Source organism: Boleophthalmus pectinirostris, unplaced genomic scaffold, assembly GCF_026225935.1.
Source record: "Boleophthalmus pectinirostris isolate CB_2022bp ecotype Guang Dong unplaced genomic scaffold, ASM2622593v1 HiC_scaffold_23, whole genome shotgun sequence".
In the NCBI taxonomy this organism is placed as follows: Eukaryota; Metazoa; Chordata; class Actinopteri; order Gobiiformes; family Gobiidae; genus Boleophthalmus; species Boleophthalmus pectinirostris.
Window position 1 is genome coordinate 37,317,900 of NW_026571207.1, and position 14,270 is coordinate 37,332,169.

Below are 14,270 nucleotides of genomic sequence, written 5' to 3' on the forward strand. Positions count from 1 at the left end.
GTGCCCTGATGTGGTACGGCTTCTATCAGAGTAAAGGACACGACTCAGTGGAATATGTGAGTTCTTTCTGTGGCAGAGGGATGTGCTGCTGATGATGAGTCTGTTCTGTGCTTCTGGTTCATGTGAGATTATAAGTCTGCAGGTTATATGCATAGACCGTTTATATGAATGGTCGTATATTCTCTGTAGCATTTCACTGATGTCATAAATGCCGACGCAGAACTACTTCACCCTTTTCTCCGCGAGGCTCCTGACTACAGCAGCCGTAATGCTCCAACAAGTTTACCAAAGACGTACTAAAACATTTTGACAGATTTTTGAGCGCCGTGTACCACATAAAATCAGTTCGAGGTCAGTAAGCACAACCAGAATTAATTACTGTCCATTTTTGAGAAAATGAAAGGATTTTAAGTGTGCCTTATAGTCCGAAAAATATGGTAGTAAAAATAGACTTGGGTTTGACTTGGATATTGTGCTATCAAAATGTTTAGATCACCGTTGGTTGACACAGTGTTTATATTTATTTGTTATGAAGCGCTAAGTGGTGCACAAAAGTAAGGATGCATACAGCTTTTTCAGTTCCGATACCTCCCAACACCAGCGCAGACACAACTAAGACCAGTAAATAGTCTTATTACATCAGTTCATACGACTGATATTCAGTGCCAGTATGATCCCGGAGCATCCCCACACTAAAGGTTATTTATTTATCATTTATTATTATTTATCAGAGAGAGTGCACATTAAAACACATGTGGAAATACAGTATGTATCTTATGTTGCCCATTTACAGCCCATTACATTTAAGCACAATATGTAGTTAATAGGGATGGGCATGATTAGTCAACTAATCGATAATTGATCATTAAGAATTTCATCGATTACGTTAATTTTAATCGACAAACCGAATGTATGGTTGCTGTGTGTATCGTGACCATACAGGTGTGTACATGTGTCTCTGCATCAGAAGGAGCGAGACACAAACAGTGGGTCAGTCTGTAATGTACCGAAGCACAAATGTGGATTTAACGATGATTTGTACAAGAAATTCCACACTTTCCGTTGCGTTCGGGACAAGTGTGAGTCCATGTGCACAGTGTACATAGCAGCACATATGTTTCTGTGTCCAGTGGGAAAAAGTTTCACCAGGTGAGAGTCGCGCAATGTGGATGACGAGGCCCCGCCCCCCTCCCCCCGTACGCTGTCCTGGTTTTGACAAACACAAATCTGGTCACACTAATCTGTATTCACCTGAGTCATGTCTTTTAATCTGACAGAAATTGAACCGCATCAGCGACACAAGAGCTGGAGTTTTATCTTCGCTTAGTTTATGCAAATTAGCGATGTGGTTTTAAGTTTTGTTTCTGTGAGATTTGCACAAAACTGAATTAAACACATTCTAATGTCAAACAGCTGATGTGGCTCTAGAGTTGTTACAGTTTATATGTCGTAAAGTTGAATTTATTTATGCAGATTAGTAGTGCAGATAGTAATAATAAGGATGATCATTTTAATATAAAAACGTTAATGATTAATCGATAATCGATTGTTAATTCTTCCGACGATTGATTAAGAAAATTTCATCGAATGCCCATCCCTACTTTGTACCATTTCAAGCTCTTCACTGGACTCGCACGACTTGAGTTGCGATAAATAACTGGAAAAATGAGGGTGTTCTAAAACTTTTGATCAGTAGTGTATTTTCTTCAACAATACATCGCACTACGTAATTTGCAATGCTGCAGGCCCGTGTAGGTCCCTTTATCTGCAAATTTTAGGGTTCATTCACACTTGTCATGATTTGGCTGGTTGGGGTCCTGTTTAAGGCCAATGTAGACTTGGTTTGGTCCTGTTAGAGTCTCGGTTTAGTTCCGGGGTGTAGTCCTAGTAGTGTAATCCCAGTTTTGATGTGGCCTATGTGCAAGTGTGAACACAACCAAAGACTCTGGCATAGCAGGGGCAGTAATAGGCCTGTCACAATAACAAACTTTGAAGCACAACTGAAACCACGTTAAGCCCCTAAAACAACAACAATAATGCAAGATAATCCCAGTAAACTATTTTTAAAGAGACAGCCTCGTGAAAAGGCCTGAGCTGCAACAAATAAGTAACAGACTGAACTAATAATTAGCCGTAGAAGTCACTTATTCAACAAAAATACCCCAAGTCTCCCCAAGAAAATGTACACATGATAAATACTGAACCCCAAAATATACTTTCATATATTACACAATGAGTCTATATAGTATTTATCGTGACAGGCCTATTCAGTAGAGCCTTTTGTAAAACGGTAAGAGCACAGGTTACTTACAGTTTCCACATCTCATTTCTCTTTCTTCGCTACCTTTTCCTCGATTCCTCTGTATTCGTCTCGCAGTGTGGAGTTTGTGTTGTTGGAAATACACAAGTTCAGGGACAGCAACAAAGGAGGAGGACATGTTACATAATCCTGAATTTGACGATAAAACAAATGAAAAATATGTTCAAACATATCAACCAAAGATGTTCATTTGACTTGGAAGAGTAATATTCTAAATAAAATAAAAAATAACTATAAGTAATAGTCCTCTCTACAGGGTCATTTTGGTTTCTCTCCTCTGCTCCTCTCTCTCTCTTTCTGCTCCTCTGCACCTTTTCTCCTCTCTCTCTCTCTCTCTCTCTCTCTCTCTCTCTCTCTCTCTCTCTCTCTCTGCTCTTCTTTCTCCTCTGCCTCTCTCTCTCCTCTGCACCTGTCTCTCTCTCTCTCTCTCTGCTCCTCTCTCTCTCCCTCTTTCTGCTCCTGTCTCTCCTCTGCTGCTCTGCACCTGTCTGTCTCTCTCTCTCTCTCTCTGCCTCTCTGCTCCTCTTTCTCCTCTTCCTCTCTCTCTTTCTGCTCCCCCCCTCTCTCTGTCTCTCTCTCTCTCTCTCTCTCTCTCTCCCTGTCTCTCTCTGCTCCTCTCTCTCCTCTGCACCTGTCTCTCTCTCTCTCTCTCTGCTCTTCTTTCTCCTCTGCCTCTCTGCTCCTCTTTCTCCTCTTCCTCTCTCTCTTTCTGCTCCCCCCTCTCTCTGTCTCTCTCTCTCTCTCTCTCTCTCTCTCTCCTGTCTCTCTCTGCTCCTCTCTCTCCTCTGCACCTGTCTCTCTCTCTCTCTCTCTGCTCTTCTTTCTCCTCTGCCTCTCTGCTCCTCTTTCTCCTCTTCCTCTCTCTCTTTCTGCTCCCCCCCCTCTCTCTCTCTCTCTCTCTCTCTCTCTGTCTCTCTCTCTCCCCTCTGCTCCTCTGCTCCTCTCTCATCCTGCCGGCCGAATATCTTGTACACTAAACCAAATGGATTCAAAAAAACAAAACAAACCGTCGTCGTCATCATCACTACAAAAATGACAGCGATATTTCCAGACAATAAAAAGGTTCAAAACAAAAAGATATTAAAACATGCAATAGCTCCAGAAAATATGTATAATTTCACAGTATTATTTCCCCCTGCATTTCATTTAAATATTTTATTGTTCCTCTTGTATAATTGCTTTTTGTATATTCTTGCCTTATATATTGTGTGAATTGTATGTATTAACAAAAAAAAAAAAATCTGTTTAGGTTCTTAATCCATAACTCGTCCACTTCTTCTCTCTGCAGTGTGGTGGTGGCGCCCTCTGGAGGACGAGCTACTCCACATCAGTCCTCAGGCTCCCGACCGGCTCCTTGCCCGGTATGTCCACGTTCGTCAGCGGCAACAAGCCCAACTTCAGAGTGACCAGCACCCGTGACCCCACCCCCCTCATCAGCTACCACCCCAACGCATGGACTCCCCCCCTGCACACCCTCACGGGGCCCTCCGCTTCAGGCCACGCCCACGAAAACAGGGCCAGCGTTATTAGGAAAACGTCTGATGTCACTTCCTCCTGACCAAAAAACAAGATACACTGCAAAAATCACATGTCTACATTAATTAGGTAATAGCACAAGAATTCAGAAAATGTCTCTTTATTTGAGTAAGACTTTGAGATTTTGACTGATAGTAAATGTTTTTTTCATGCATCTGTATTCGTCAATTTCCTTCGCACATAGCACCGAGGTTTACCTCCGTGAAGTTGCCCCCATCAAGTGCAAACCTACACAAAAACAATCAATCAATCGTTTGTGCTCCGTTTGTGCTGTTTTGTGCTGCAAAAAGTTTTGTTTGTGCTGCTATAGTTTTTGAGGTATTCTTTTATAGGTCAAATTAGGGTCAGCAGCCCCCAGGAAGCTTCAAAATGCTTTAAAACTGCCCAAAATGGGGTCATTTGTGCTTTGTTTGTGCTGTTTTCTGCTGCAAAAAGTTTTGTTTGTGCGATTCTGGTTCTTAAGATATAAGCAGTTTTATTTTCGACTGATGACGTCATCCAGCCCCTCAAAATATGAAATAGCCTCAAAACAGGCAGAAAATTATACAAAACGTTTATATTTAGTTTGTGCTGTTTTGTGCTTTGACAATTTTCATTTATGTTAGAATATAAAAAAAAAAATGTATTATTTTTGTGGAAATAATTATTTCTGCTGACAGTAGCAGCTTTAGCAAAACTCTGCAAAACTAAAGAAGATAAATGATCTCAGGCTGTGGAAAAGTCTGTATCAGTCTTTAGTAACTTGATTCATATTTGATATAATCACACAGCCTGAGCCTGAGATCATTTATCTTCAGTAGTTTTACAGTTTTGTTAAAGCCGCTGCTGTCAGCTGAGAGGAAATGATGTCATGTAATTTTCACAAAAATAATAATTCATAATTTTAGAACTATATTAACATAAATGAAAATTGTCACAGCACAAAATAGCACAAACGAGATTCAAACATTTTGTGTAATTTTCTGCCAGTTTTGAGGCTATTGCTGGTTATCTTAACCATAATCACACAAATGATTGACACCATTTTGGGCCATTTTAGAGCATGCTCCTGGGGGCTGCTGACCCTAATTTGACCTATAAAAGAATTGTTAATATCTCAAAAACTATAGCAGCACAAACAAAACCTTTTACAGCACAAAACAGCACAAACGGAGCACAAACGATTGACACAGGCTATGCTCACACTGCAGCCTGAAGTGACCCAAATCCGATGTTTTGGCCCCTATGTTCCTGTATCTGATCTTTTAATGACAGTCTGAACGACACAGATCCCATTTTTTCAAGTGTGACCCAGGACACTTGGATATATGCTCCTGAAACTGATACATATCTGATCTTTTGACATGTGACTTCAGTCTGAACGGTCAAAGTGCATTCATCCACCTACACGTTATCAACAAGACACAAACGTCACTATTCTGCGCTGAAGTAGGTGAAAATTGTTAATGAACTCCGTGTCACTGAAGTGAAGCACATCACCACTCACCACTCTTGGCTCCGTCTCCACATCCACACGTTCCTTTCAACGGACGTCGCTGCCGGAATTGCGCATTAAGCCCTGCAGTCTGAACGTAGCCATAGTTATTGTGTAGGTTTGCGCTTGATGGGGTCAAACTTCATGCAGGTCCAGGTCTCTCTGTGCTCAATTGTCATTTCCAGTTTGGCCCATGTTACTCTATTTTCTGATTCATGTTATCGTGTTGTTTTCTCGTCACAAACATACCTGGAGTTGTGTTGTGTTTCATTCACACACTTTCGGTCAGTCCGCAAACTCTTCATATATAGGCTGAGTTCTTCTCTCAAACAGAAAACAGAGCATTTTGAGTTTTTGGTGTACAGTAGCAATAATGCAGGATTACATAAACATGTGTGAATGAAACAAAACACAACTCCAGGTCTGTTTTTGATGATGTAACAGCATTGTAACATGGTTTACAGATTACAAGAGGGGCCTTTACAATTTTTAAAAAGTACTGAAACCAGGAAAATACTTTGAATTAAGTATAAATCTCCAGACCTACAACTTACAAACAGATCTGACTGTGCAAATAAAGACACATATTCTGAATTCAAGTTATTCAAACTCATGAGACTAGTCATTTTTACAGTGTACCCACAACACTCTGCTGCTGCTGCATAGGAATCAAAACGAGGAAACAACAAATTCTACTTTATTTTAATTTTTTTTTTAAAGAGAAATCATCATTGACTGCGATCACCATGACGACAATCATCTGTGGATCTGGTGATTTGAGATTAAACGTGTCTCTTACTCTTCTCGTGCTTGTAGCTGGAGAACTGTGGTTGCTGTTGTAGCCGCCATATTGGTAAGGTCAAAATATTGGTCAGCACTCAGGAATTTAAAACAATACATGTAACAATGTAGGATGAAGTTTTGTGTTGTGCCTAAATCAAAAAGGCGTGTTCATAAATTAGAAACAAATCATGTGTATATTATTTAAAGGTGCACTGCGCAACTTTTCTGCTTGTCTCCATGGAGATGTTAATGCTTCACCTGAAATGTTTCATGGTATGACATTAAACACATCTATCTAGCATTTATTCTTTACGGGTGTTTCTGTTGATCAAAAATATTATAATTTTCTCTGTGAATAGGGTTGCCTCTCCACAGATCTGACCTGTAATGTGGCCTATAGTTGTCTCCGTCCAGATAGATTTAGGTTTCATTTCTATTGTGGAACATTCCAGACAAAGCAATAACATCTCCATGAGGACAAGCAGGTGAACGACCCCTCCACTAGTGATGGGGAGATGAAGCCTCCAGGTGTGTGGAACACATTTTCAACAATGTGTTGACACTGTGTTGGTGCGTTCTATAGCGCCATCTGGTGGTTTAAAATGAACTGTTTCCTATGCAGACGCATTGACACGACACAGGGCTCGTTCTTTCAGACATGAGAATTCTCATTTGTGATGAATGTGCTCTGATATTCAACAAATGAAAGAAACTGACCAAGAAAGCAGTGCAAATCTCATGTCATGAGAGCAAATCACAGCCTGCTGTACAATAAAAAACGTACATGACGAGGTGAATGGGTGTGCAAATGATAGTAAAATAATGTAGCTATTTTAAGAAATCTGTAGAATTTGGGACTGATTAAAATGAGTCCACACAGAACAGGTGTTTCTCTGTGATTCTGTGGTGATGAACAGAGACAGTGTGTCAGATTTGAGCCTCGCGCTCTTCGCTCTACACGAGCTGCCTCAGAGCTCCCGACACGTGAGCCACGAGCCACGAGCCACACCAACTGACACAGTTGATGTGTCAGTCAAATGACTTTTCTTAAAGTGATCCACACAGCGACACAGCTCGACACCAGAGCTGACGTGTCGACTCGTTTGGCCCATCACTACCCTCCACCAGAAAAGTTGCATGATGCACTTTTTAATTATTACAAATTTAAGAGTTCTAAATATACAAATTATGAAAATATTTGAATAATGTATTTATTATGATTCTTAAAAATATAAATTAAATAATACTTACATTTTGAATAGTCACACCTATAAAATGTGTAATGACAGTAATGAAAAGAAAGAAATGGCCTTTGTACAGATTTCTATATCCCTGTGTTACCCTGAGGATCTTTGTATGTGTAAAACTGGCACAAACATGTTAAATGCATGTGGTTCTTATATTAACATTTTAAAGGTGCACTGTGTAACTTTTTGGTTACACAGTCTGTCTGTCTGTCTGTCACCTGCTTGTTTCTATGGAGATGTCATTGCTTTGCCTAGAATGTTCCCCAGTGTGACATTAAACAGCTCTACTTTACATTTATTCAATTACAGTTTTATAAAAGTGCTCAAAAATATCTTAAAAAACCTCATGTAGACAGACGAAGCAAGAACATCTCCATGGAGAAAAGCTTTTGACAGGCCCTCCACCATAAAAGTTACACAATGCACCTTTAAACTGTGGACTCTGGTCTGAAAACCTACTTGAAAAATTGCAAATTCAAAAGTTGTTAGCCTAAGTTTAAACATAAAACTTCAGTTTCACTGTTTTGTGTACTTTTGAGTTGACCTTCCCAATATGGCCACTTAAACATGGTTTTTACTTACTGCCCACGATGAACCTTTTTTTTTTAATATATATATTTTCATGTATGGAAACTCTTTAACACACTGACAAATGATTTTTCTGTTAACAAACTTCAATTTCGCAATATTTTTATGACATTTTTAGCAAGCAATATAACACAGGACTTCCCTAGGATTATTAGAATTTAATTCATTTCAAACAATTATTCAGATTCTAATAACAAAAATACATTGAAATTTGGCATACACAATTTACTTTTGAGAAATCATTGCTCAAAAATGTACTCAAAATTAACTAAATAATATAGTAAAGTCTTTCTTGAGGTTTCTTGAAAACCTTAAATAAAAAAGAAAAGTTTTAACCAAAAAAAAAAAGATCCTGGGGTGTCCCCTGCCTTTTGTGTAGCTTTAATTAATTGAATATTGGTGATATTTTATTAAAGAGGGGGTATTAGGCAAAAATTTTTCTGACAAGGTTTTAGAGTCATCCAAGCATGTTTGAGTAATTAAGTGATCTCTATTCGAATCCTCTTAAGTTTAGAGTTAAGATTCTGTACAAAACTCAGCCCCCAAAAACCTACATCCTAAAAAACAGGATACAAAACTGTACATAACAACTTGACAAACCTGTTCCTGTGTGCAGTAGTTACATTACCGGGATTCACACTGAAGGGGAAGTGACTTAGCACGGAGAGCAAAGGGAGGGGAGACTCAAGAGCATCAAAAACAAAAGTGAAACTTATAAAACACGTTAATATGTTGTTTTTCGGTAAATATAGCATTTTCAAAATAATAAACGGCAACACGGTGATGGATCTTATGTCACGTTTTAACAGTCAAAACAACTAAAAGTAAAATACCTCCTCTTTAAGTCAAAATGTCATTTTTTGATTTTCTTCAAACTAATTATGTAAATTTCAAACTTCATTTTTTCACAACTCAAGAAACTGCACTTACCTGACAAAAAAACTTTTCGTGCATTTTAAAACAAGTGAATTTTATGATGTTATTATTGTACATAGATGATTTTATGTATTTGACGCTTTTGCACCTTAAAACCGCACTGCTGTTTAAAAAGAAAGTGTGTGCATGATTTTGTTAAAAGTAAAGGTGGATTTGTGCCTTGGAAACAGAGAGGCTGGAGGTGAGGCTTTATGTAGTCGGCTGTTGAATACCAAAAATGACACGAGGATTAAACCAGGACTGAACCAGGACCAAACTGGAACTAAAGAAGGATTTAACCAGGACTAAACCAGGACTAAGCCAGGACAAAACAAGGAGAAAACAAAACCAGGACTAAACTAAGACTTAACCAAGACTCAGCCAGGATTTAACCAGGACTAAGACAGGGTTAAAGGAGAAAACAAAACCAGGACTAATCCAGGACTGAACCAGGACCAAACTGGGACTAAAGAAGGATTTAACCAGGACTAAACCAGGACTAAGACGGGACTAAACTAGGAGAAAACAAAACCAGGCCAGGTTAAGAAGTACTGAATCAGGACAAAACAAGCAGAACACAAAACCAAGACTCAATCAGGGTTTAACTAGGACTAAGACAGGGTTAAAGGAAAAAACAAAACCAGGACTAAACCAGGACTGAACCAGGACCAAACCGGAGCCGAAGAAGGATTTAACCAGGACTAAACCAGGTCTAAGCCAGGACTAAACGAGGAGAAAACAAAACCTGGACTGATCAGGACTTAACCAGGACTCAACCAGGATTTAACTGGGAACTAAGACAGGTTTAAAGGAGAAAACAAAACTTGGACTGAACCAGGACCAAACTGGTACTAAAGAAGACCGTAACCAGGACTAACCCAGGTCTAAACAAATCCAGGACTAAAAAAGCAGCCGACTACAGTACAGCCTGTGCACCAGCCTATCTCTGCTTATAGCCCGACTTGTCTCTGAACTGAAAGTCCCTGTAAGAAAACTCCTTTAACTCCATAGATTTAACACTGGAAAGAAAGTGTGGACCATATGGAAAAAAAAACAAAAACATATACATAATAATAAATTCTTAAAAGCCATAATTTAATCACAATTCTTGGTGGTTTTCAGATTCTAGAATGTGACGATATCATCCTCCCAGAAGAGGGCAGGAGACAGAGTTTTTCTTATTAAGAACATTGAACTATGTCATGAAATATCCAAGAGGTAAATACACGCATCAAGAATATTGGACTTCTGGTCAATGCGCAATTCACACTGGGAAGGATTTTCCGAAAAAGTGAGCATCAAACCTCCATGTTTGTTTTCCCAGTGGGATGTGTCTATTGACAAAGTCGATCTTTTCAAGTCTTTTGAACCATATCACTTTTGTTTCTGGTTCTGATATTGTCATATTTTAGTTTTGGGATTTGGACATCGTAATTGTGTGGTTGTTGGATCCTAACAGTGGAAAAAGGCTCGAGAAATTTGTTTGTGAACTCCATAAAAGGGAATCAGATGTGTGTGACTGCAGACCTCTGTTCAAAATGTTTCCCTTCCCAACAGAAAAAATAATGAAAAATAGTGAAAAGTGAAGGTGATGGGCCAAATCATCCCGAGTTTGCAGAGAACATTTTGTATGTGGAGTGACAACAAAGCAAAATCCAGTTTGTTAAGTGAGACGTACAGAAGACAAACAGACTGAGCTGCACTTTCTTGTTCTTGTGGTTTTACAGCAACATCACGTCTTCGTCTCTTTGCAGTGGAAGGTGTTTCTTGGTCAACAGTTGGTGCCTTTTGCTTTGGTGTTGACTTTTTAAATTTGTAACCGAGGTTGAGTGAGGGATCGGGGTTTTGTTTTGTTGTCGCTCCACATACAAAATGTTCTCTGCAAACTCGGGATGATTTGGCCCATCACCTTCACTTTTCACTATTTTTCATTATTTTTTCTGTTGGGAAGGGAAACATTTTGAACAGAGGTCTGCAGTCACACACATCTGATTCCCTTTTATGGAGTTCACAAACAAATTTCTCGAGCCTTTTTCCACTGTTAGGATCCAACAACCACACAATTACGATGTCCAAATCCCAAAACTAAAATATGACAATATCAGAACCAGAAACAAAAGTGATTATGGTTCAAAAGACTTGAAAAGATCGACTTTGTCAATAGACACATCCACTGGGAAAACAAACATGGAGGTTTGATGCTCACTTTTTCAGAAAATCTTTCTCAGTATGAACTGAACTGCGCAATGACCTAAAGTTCAACATTCTTGATGCGTGTATTCACAAATGTTGAACCTGATCGTTTCTATTACTGACTAGCCCCAAGAACTCAACATATTAGAACACAAATTTGCATTTAAAGAATATCCATTTTAGCAGCAAAATGTTATTGGCCTGCAGAATGTTGTGGAGTCATCTGAAATATTGATACTTTGCAGTGACGTCACGCTGGAGGTGTGTCTGAAAACTCCAGTAAAAATACAAAATGGATTTAAACAGCATGTTTTCAGGAGCCTGTGATCACTATGAGTGTTCATGGTCCTTTTTAAGAGTTTTAAGAACAAAAATGGGTGTGTGAGAAACCGAAAATCTCTTGGCTGATGCTGTCTGTAATTTCATACGTGAGAGACTTGTTTAGCTGCACAAATCAGCTCACCTGCCTCTTCATTCTGCTCCCATTGTGTTAAAATAAAGCACAAATGCAGACTAACAGAGCCTCAGACAGAGCAGTGCCTTCAGTTAGCATCTCACACCCAGGAAATGTTGATGACACCAGCTGCAAAGTATGAATATTGTCTTAAGAGGTCATTACTTCCACGTTCTTCTTCTGGGGTTTCACACTTGATTCTGATTGGTCACATCCGACTGTCACTCACTCAGAGCTTTAGAGACTGGCCAGTAGGAGGAGAGGGCGGGGAAAAGTGTCTTGTTTTGAGTTGCCTTAAAGGTGCGCTGTGTAACTTTCTGTACGGGGGTCTGTCACCTGTTTGTTTCTATGGAGACGTCATTGCTCTGCCTGGAATGTTCCACAGTGTGACATTAAACAGCTCTACTTGACATTTATTCAGTCACAGGTGGATTTATAGCTCAGAAACACCTAGAAAAAACACACAGACGTTCTGACTGGGGTCGCCTCTCCGCAGATCTGACCTGTAACTTCATCAGGTTTGGTCTCCATGGAGATAGAAAGTTTTAATGCCACTTTGTTAAACATTCCAGAAAAGTTACACAAGTGCACGTTTAAATATAACAGCACTAAATCACCATGGAAACAACTGTCCTGACTGACCGATTGATACAGAATCTGATGATTGTTCAGTGTGATGTCATCATATCGCCCACCCCTCTGGAAATCTTTAAGCAGAACTTTGTAACTTTTCTTATCTGCTTTGCTTTATTTCCCTTTGTACAGCGCCCCCTGTGTTTGTAACAAATTACTACTGTATATATTCCCAAATCTGACCTTACACTTGACCTTTTTTATAAGTTAAAACTTGAGAGTTCTGCTTTTTGAATGGGAGTTTAGGGATTCTTAAAGTTATACTACGTGACTTTTCCAGTGGAGTGTCCGCGACCTGCTCGTTTCTATGGAATATAACTGCTTTGCCTGAAAAGTTCCACATGTGAAACTTGAACAGCTTTTGCATTAACACAGTTACCTGTGTTTTTACTCCTCAAAAATACAACAACAACATGTTACTGTGAGTGGGCTCGCCTCTCCATAGACCCAGCGGCGAACATCCACATGACCAACTTTTTTAGTAAATTTAAAAAAACAAAACATATTTTGACCATTTTAGCAGAAATTAGAAACCAGAGCGGCACCAGAGCGGGACCAGAGCGGGACCAGACCAGGACCAGACCAGGACCAGAGCAGGACTACGAGCTTTGACTGAGCCTCCACAGAGTCTGAGCCTCAGCTTCGAGCTCTGGCCCTGCCGTGTGCTCTGAGCCTCCGGTCTGGTCCCGGCTTGGTCTCGGTCTGGTCCCGGTCTCAGTCCAGCTCTGGTCCTGGTCTGGTCCTGGTCTCAGTCCAGCTCTGGTCCAGCTCTGGTCCCGGTCTGGTCCCGGACCTGGATCAGTCCTGGTTCAGTCCGTATGCGGTGCAAAAGTCCGACATCACAGTCACGGATGTCATGTAAACGGGAAACGGTCGTTATCTGTTTTTTCATTTTGGTTTTGGAGACAAATAATGAAGAAAACTGTTGTTATTTCGTTTTCTTATTTTTGGAGAGAAAGAATGACACACGGATTGGCGAACCCTCCACCGGAAAAGTCGCACAGTGGAGCTTTACCTTTCAGGAGAGACTTGAGCTGTCGTTTTACCAAATACTATGATCTTTGTGCCTTTTTGAAACTTTTTGTGAACCTCTGTGACTCTCGATGCACTGGCCCTCCCTGTGTTACCATGGTTACTCTTACTCTTCCTCCACCAATCAAAACATGTATGTAGCCGAACTGTCTAACTGATCTCAATAACCACTATTGAAAGTGTGCGTGCCGGTGTGAATGCTACAGTTTTAGTTTATTATTTATTTTCTCTCATCCAAAATGTTGCTTTAAAAAAAAAAAATCCATTGAAGTCTCTCAAATGCACAACTTAAAAGCCCGATATTACTCAAATTTGACTCCTTTGACTGAGCTTTAAGTCATGTTAGAATGTTGTTACCGCCTCAAAAACAGACCTGGAGTTGTGTTTTGTTTTGTTTTTCACGTGTTTGAGCAACTTTTTTTTTTAGTAGCGTCGACATCTCCAGTGCTCAAAATGCTCTGTTCCGCTTCCTAGTTTTCAAGTCAACAGCTCCTTTTACTTTTAGGCTGCATTCACACTGCAGCCTGAAGTGACCCAAATCTGATTTTTTGGCCTCTATGTTCCTGTATCTGATCTTTTAATGACAGTCTGAACCACACAGATCTGATTTTTTCAAATGTGACCCAGGACACTTGGATATGTGCTCCTGAAACTGATACATATCTGATCTTTTGACATGTGACTTCAGTCTGAACGGTCAGGTCACATTCATCCACCTACATGTTATCAACAAGACACAAACGTCACTATTCTGCGCTGAAGTAGGCGAAAATTGTTAATGAACTCTGTGTCACTGCTGCTGTCCCACAAAACACCACGACCAAAAACCTCGTCCTTCTCCTTCTCAATCTCCTCCTTAAAACAAGTAAGTTGTTCATGTTCTGGCTCCGGTACGAGAGGAACTTTAAAATCTCCAGGTGCTCAATGCTGCGTCCATGTTTGGACAACTTCTGTAAACACAGAGACGCTCGCTGTGGTTGACGTCGTCGTGTCTCCAGTGTCACATGTGGGACACTTTTGGGCCGTTTAATGTTCACACTGGAGTCACATACAAGTCACATTTAACTGGAAATGTGAACGACCTCGCAAAAACCA

The 14,270-nt window shown here is 40.0% G+C and overlaps 1 protein-coding gene across 1 annotated transcript in view; it reads left to right on the forward strand.

Annotated features, from left to right (window-relative positions):
- irf2b (interferon regulatory factor 2b) overlaps window positions 1–10,190 on the forward strand; it is a 40,884-nt gene extending 30,694 nt beyond the window's left edge. The window contains exon 9 of the mRNA XM_020931168.2: window positions 3,609–10,190. Coding sequence (XP_020786827.1) covers window positions 3,609–3,878 — 270 coding nt within the window. The 3' untranslated portion in view covers window positions 3,879–10,190. The remainder of the gene's footprint in view (window positions 1–3,608) is intronic.
- The last annotated feature ends 4,080 nt before the right edge of the window (window positions 10,191–14,270 follow it).